General features: G+C 33.8%; 1 protein-coding gene and 1 pseudogene across 1 annotated transcript; both read left to right on the forward strand.

Moving 5' to 3' along the window:
* Positions 1-483: 483 nt before the first annotated feature.
* Positions 484-2,495, forward strand: LOC148692369 (uncharacterized; annotated as a pseudogene).
* Positions 2,496-3,535: 1,040 nt separating this feature from the next.
* On the forward strand, positions 3,536-4,999 carry LOC148692370 (uncharacterized). Its single transcript, XM_088680922.1, has one exon. It carries the CDS (start codon positions 3,536-3,538, stop codon positions 4,997-4,999), a length of 1,464 nt encoding a protein of 487 aa, XP_088537048.1.
* Positions 5,000-6,988: the final 1,989 nt, after the last annotated feature.

Consider the following 6,988-nt stretch of genomic DNA (forward strand, 5'->3'; position numbering starts at 1 on the left):
TTTTCTTTAACCCATACTAATGCAAACAAATAAAAAAAATCTAATTTGTAATTTTTCTTTTAACTATGCAACAAGTAGGTCCCAGTAATATACAAGAACAAGTTTAGTTGGCTAACTATGATGTTGAGGTTGACCCCAGTAATATAGAACAACAAATTCCTGGTATTTATTTCAATTTCTTTATTTGTATTTGTTTCACACTTAAAAAATTAGGTAATTTTTTAAGAACAAAATTTTGTGAATTGAAATCTCATTTTATTCTTTTGTTCAATACTCTCATATTGATCTCAATGTTGTAGTTATTTTTAGTGGTAGTCTTACGAAATATTAGACTCACAACTAAATATATTAATTATTAAACACAAAAATTTTAACTAATCGTATTATAATGTGGTCTATTTATTAGAACAAATTGAGCATGAAAGCGCGAATTCAAGGGTTTTGTCAAATATCATAAATCGTGATGACCAAACTTCTACTAGAATGCGTACTCATATGGGACAGTTGGCACATTCAAATAGGTCACAAATATCTTATGGGATGCTCTCAATTCCTCCCCCCAATGGTGAGCTTAGTATATAATTCTATCTTTATATACATATATGATTAGTTACAAAGAAAATTCTTATATTGAATGTTGGATATTCATGTAAAAATATCAGAAGAAGAACATGCAAATAGAACCAATTGTCATGTGCGCCAAACCAGAGGAAGAAGAAACCACAATTGTGCTAGAAATTATAATGAGAATCGGGGTATCCTAGGCTGCCAATTATCTGCTCCAACCATATGTCCGTACTGCTATGCACAATTGTTTGCTCGAGAAACTTTGAATATATGTTGCTTGAAAGGAAGAATTGCTTTACCCCCAATACAGTCCCCACCAGAAATGGTTGCTCTTTTCTCTGACCAAACAAATGAAGGTAGACACTTCAGGCAAAATATTCGAGCTTACAATCATGCATTTGCATTCACTTCAATGGGAGTACACGTGGATGAAAGAATTAATATTGGTGGTCGTGGGATTTACACATTTCGTGCTCAAGGTGCATTATATCATAAGATTGGTGGACTTTTACCAAATGAAGGGAACATACCGTGATTTTTACAAGCTTATATATATGACACTGAGCATGAAGTTGAAAACCGAATGTGTGAAAGTGAAGTTTTAGATAAACGTGTGGTTGAAAAGATACAACATATGTTGAACAACCATAATCCTTTTGTTCATACATTGCGAAGCCTCGGACAATGCCAAGATTTGCCGAATTGCAAGTTGATCCTAAAAGAACAACCAATAGATCGGCGTCAGTATACTCTACCATTAGCATCACAAGTTGCGGCAATTATAATAGATGGAGATAATGCCACAATTGCAAATGGAAGGGATATCATGGTGGAGACAATTAGTGGAAGACTTTCTCACGTCCGAGACTATTTTGGATTTTATGATCCCTTACAATATCCACTATTGATACCTTACGGTACATATGGATGGGATGTTAACAGTCGTGATGATGGTGGAAGAGCAATAACATGTTGCGACTATTATGCTTATATGTTACAGGTTTGTACTAATAACATAATTTATTTCCCGGTATATATAGATGAATGATGATTCCTATATTAAAAGCAATATATGAAATTTGCTTTTGCAGATACGCCATAATGGATCATCACTTTTGCTTTGAGGTGGACGTCTCTTGCAACAATATGCTGTAGATAACTACATTAAAATTGAATCACAAAAACTTAGATGGTTGCATTCTAATCAAGCCACAGTTAGAGCGGATCTCTACAAAGGACTTGAAGACTCTCTAAATGCAGGTCAACATAATGCAGGTATATATATCATTTTAGTCATCGTTATTTAGAAATATAACTTTGTTTAAACTGTGTACAATATATATAGCTAATTGAAAATAAAAAATTATTAGGTAGCATCGGGCGTAGAATTATTTTACCATCATCATTTGTTGGAAGCCCACGTGACATGTACCAACGATATCAAGACGCAATGACTTTGGTTCAAAGATTCGGAAAGCCAGATCTTTTTATTACCATGACATGTAACCCAAGTTGGGAAGAAATCAAAAGCGAATTACTCGCTGGACAAACTCCATAAGATCGCCCTGACTTACTCACTAGAGTATTTCCTGCAAAACTTGAGCAACTAAAAGAAGACATCATTGAAAATGGGGTATTGGGCAGTGTTGTTGCTTACGCATACAGAGTTTCAGAAACGTGGTCTTCCACATGTGCATATGGTGGTGGTGGTGTTAGATGAAAATGATAAGATCAATAACCCAGATAAGTATGACCGAATTGTTAAAGCAGAATTACCAAATGAAGAAGTAGAGCCTCAACTTTATAATATGGTGTTAAAGCATATGATTCATGGCCCGTGCGGGATTCATAATCCTCAATCTCCATGTATGAAAAATGGGAGTTGTAAGAGAAAGTTTCTCAAACCATTTGCACCAGTCACCGTTTAAGGGAATGATTCATATCCAATTTATCAAAGGCGAGGAAATCGATTGCCCGTCTCACTTAATCGACAAGGAAACATAATGGTTGATAATAGTTGGGTCATTCCATATAATCCATGGTTGCTGTTAAGGTATGATTGTCACATCAATATTGAAATTTGTGCAAGCATAAAAAGTGTCAAGTACTTATATAAGTATGTTTACAAAGGCCCAGACAGAGTGACAGTTGAAGTGCAATCAGACCCTCAATACGATGAATAAAGCAGTTTCAGGATGCACGATGGGTTTGCGCACCAGAGGCATTATGGAAGATATTCAAGTTCATTATTAATCGAATTTACCCATCTATTGAGCGAATGCAAATACATCTTCCTAATATGCACCAAGTTCAGTTTCGTGCCGATGAGAGCATAACAAATATTCTACATGATGAGAGTACAAGAAAGACAATGTTGACTGAATGTTTTACACTTAATCATGTGGATGCAGAAGCGCGACATTATTTATACATGGAGATACCATCACATTACAGATGGATTCAAGCTCAAAGAAAGTGGTCTAAAAGAATGAATCGTAACAAGGTTATTGGGTGAATATATGCAGTTTCACCTGCTGAAGGCGAAAAATTTTACCTTCGGATTCTTCTTAATCATGTTAGAGGACCAACATCCTTCACAAACTTGAGAACAATTAATGGGGTTTTGCATCCAACATTTAAGCAAGCAGCAGAACAACGAGGTTTGTTGGAAAGAGATGACAGTATTCGACAATGTTTGTTAGAGGCCTCCACAATTCAGATGCCGTCGGCTTTAAGAAGATTATTCGTCACCATATTGGTATATTGTGCACCAATTGGTGTTCGAGAGTTATGGGATGAGTTTTATCCATTCATGATCGAAGATTATGTTTCCATGACTAACGTAACTCCCACACTTGCTACCAACATACTCTTGCGTGAGTTGAACATACTTTTGGTTCAATTTAATAAGAGTATAAACGAGTTTGATTTGCCCCAAATGACAAGAGGAAATGAATCAAGTTCAGGAATGACAGGATGTATTGAAGATGAAATATCCATACATATTCCACAACAAGATCTTGATGCAATTGAACGCTTAAATGATGACCAAAAAAATGCGTTTAACATAATAATGGGTGCAGTTCAACAATCGGATAATGCAACTTTTTTTGTGGATGGTCCCGGTGGAACTGGAAAAACTTACTTATATCGCGCATTGTTAGCAAGCTTGAGAAGGTTGGGGCACATAGTATTAGCAACAGCATCATCTGGAATAACAGCTACAATATTGCTTGGTGGCAGGACAACACATTCTAAATTCAAGATACCACTTAGTCTTGATGCATCATCGATGTGTTCGATCGGTAAACAATCTGATTTAGCAAAGCTAATACAAAAGACAAAGGCAATTATTTGGGACGAAGCAACAATGACGCATCGTCATGCATTTAAAGCACTCGATCGAATGTTCAGAGACTTAATAGATATTGACTTACCATTTGGGGGGAAGATAATGATATTTGGGGGAGATTTTCGACAAGTTCTTCCTGTTATCCGAAAAGGAACCAAGTCCGAACTAATCCAAGCAAGTGTTGTTAAGGCATCATTTTGGTCACAAGTAAAGATTTTAAAACTCAAACAAAACATGAGATCCATAAATGATTGTGAATTTTCAGAATTTTTACTTCGTGTTGGTGATGGGAATGAAGATGTTATTATGGATGATATGGTAAAACTACCTGAATGCATGGTAATACCATGGGAGAGTGAGCATTCCATTAATCAATTAATTGCCAAAATCTTCCCTGACTTAGAGGATCATATAAATGATGCAACCTACATGGTGGAAAGGGTAGTGGTAACTTCTACAAATGAAGACGTTGATATGTTGAATGAAAAGATAATCAATATGTTTCCGGGTTTAGAAGAGACAATGTATTCATTTGATTCAGTTGAGGATGACGCAAGGAATTTGTATCACCCAGAGTTCTTGAATTCAATCTCACTTGGTGGTTTGCCTCCGCACAAGTTAACTCTGAAAAAAGGTGCTCCAATTATGCTTTTAAGGAATATTGATCCGAAATTGGGATTGTGTAATGGTACAAGATTATTGTGTCGTGGTTCTTACCGAAATCTTATTGATGCTGAAATTCTAACCGGACAATTTGCCGGATCCAGAGTTTGCTTACCAAGAATCCCTCTCAAAAGTACTGATACTGCTGGGTTTCCATTTGAACTTACAAGAAAGAAGTTTCAAGTGAAACTAAGTTTCTCTATCACTATAAACAAATCTCAAGGTCAGACAATACCACATGTAGGCGTTTACCTTCCAGATCATGTCTTCATCCATGGACAATTATATGTGGCTTTATCGAGCGGGGTCTCAAAGTCAACCACAACCGTGTTAGTAAAAAGTGGCTCCATAGTAGGCCAACAAGGTGTATTTACACGGAATGTAGTATACAAAGAAGTCTTGCTTCATTCCAGCTAATTATGGTGATTCCTAATAGGTAACAACTTTATTAACGATAACCTTTCAGTATGCATTTCTCACTTATCAATTAACTCTTTTTATTTGATTTTTAATTTTCTCACTATCGTTTATAGATTGGCAATGAAAATTTGAAGCATCAATCATGAACAAATGGGTGGAAATTGTAGCATTGATGTCAATATGTAAACTTTCTTTTCAAAAGAAACAGTGACATATAGACTCTATGAGTATTGTGAATAATGTACATATTGTTATGTAGGATTTATATTTTGACATTTAAATTGTTTTGTATTTTGCTACGAGTACTTACTGTTGTCATCTACTTCTTTTTTTTTATTTACATATACTTGCTATTGTTCATGGGCTTTAGGTAGGAACTTGCATCTAAAATCGTATGTTGTTTGATAAGTGCATGAATAACATTTAAATCATTACTTTACACAAAGTAAAAACGAAAAACATGACAAATTTTTAGGACGTGCATGATAAAAAAAAAAAAAAAAAGTTCATCTTTGCACAATACATTTAAAGTATATCTTGACAATTACAATGGGAAAAACTAACACAATACACCTTTAGGGGCGCGTAGCGCCCGTTATGCAAAAATGAACGTGCGTGCGGAGAGGCTAGTTAGATTATAAAATGTGGCATTTCTAGTAGTGGTTTTTTGTTTTCAATTTAAATTTATTTGCAAAATCGTGCACAAGTTTAGCTAAATATATATCAGGGTTTTTTTAAGGGAACTTTAACGAAAAACCACATTTTTACACTAAAAAGTCAATCCTGATATTATTCACTTTACCCTTTATTTTGTCTTTATCGTTAAAACTCAAAGTTTTCAAGCTTCTTTCTTTAGTTTTCCTTTTTTTTTTGTTTTTTTAATCTATTGATAATTTTTTCATGTGTTAGTAATAAAGTGTTGTTATTTTTTTTTCATAGAATAAAATTTTTTCGTTGACATTCCAAAAAATATCATCCTACACTTTTTTGTATAATTTTTCCCTTGTGATTTTATATATTTGGAATGAACCGCAACCTTTAATGAAAGCTCAAAAAAAAAAAATAAAAAATAAAAAAGAAAAAAAAAAAAAAACAAACAAACAAATAGTAGTTGAATTACTATATGTGGCTTTTGGTAGTAGCAATTTTCGTTTTCATTTATTGCTTACGTATTAAAATTAGAGATTTTAAATATGAAAATTCATTTCAGAAGTTTCTAATGTGCAGTGCCTTGTATATCGGTTAGTTAAGAGTGTTCACCTTTGCACTCAAGGTCTCGTGTTCGAATTTTCTCACCGTAGTTTTGATGAGTTTAGTGTAGATTATCCTATCATTTGTCAAAAAGGTCCATAATGTGAAAAAAAAAACATTTTCTTTAATATTTGATGTACTACATCTATTATATATAAAGCTGGAAGGCTGTTTTGGTGTCATAGCTTCAACAAAAATATTAGAACCAAATTGCCCATCAGCCAAAAAAATTCAAAAGCAACCCAGTATAATATATCAAATCATGCAAGGGTAATTTAGTAATTTGGTCATCATAGAATATAATATAAATATAAATGGGGAGAGAGAAAAAAAAAACAAATGACAAAGTTGATGGTACCCACGTGATGGGGAAGACAAATAAAATAAAAAATAAGAAAAATCATGAATATTGTGTTCAAAACATCTTACGAGGCGCGTATCGCTGGTGATAAAAAAAGAAAAAAAGAAAAAAAAATATTGAAGCAATTCACGCTTATAAATACATTAAAAATATCTAAGTCCCACATAGCGCGTTGTGATTCAAAAAAATGCCTTTTGCACGCGGTTGTTTATTAAGTATTATTTCTCAATTTTTAAACACTTAAGAGGTGCGTAGTGCCAATTATAAAAAAGTCTCTCGCACGCGCATAATAATGTGATTGAATTAGTTGTCAAATGATCATTTTTTTTTTTTTTAACAAACGATTTTATCTATACTAAATATTATTTTTTAGT

This window comes from Pyrus communis, chromosome 12, assembly GCF_041283825.1.
Source record: "Pyrus communis isolate YQ-2024b chromosome 12, ASM4128382v1, whole genome shotgun sequence".
NCBI lineage: Eukaryota > Viridiplantae > Streptophyta > Magnoliopsida > Rosales > Rosaceae > Pyrus > Pyrus communis.

Coding starts and splice junctions, on each gene's coding strand:
- LOC148692370 (XM_088680922.1), top strand. CDS start 3,536: ATGACAGGATGTATTGAAGATGAAATATCCATACATATTCCACAACAA.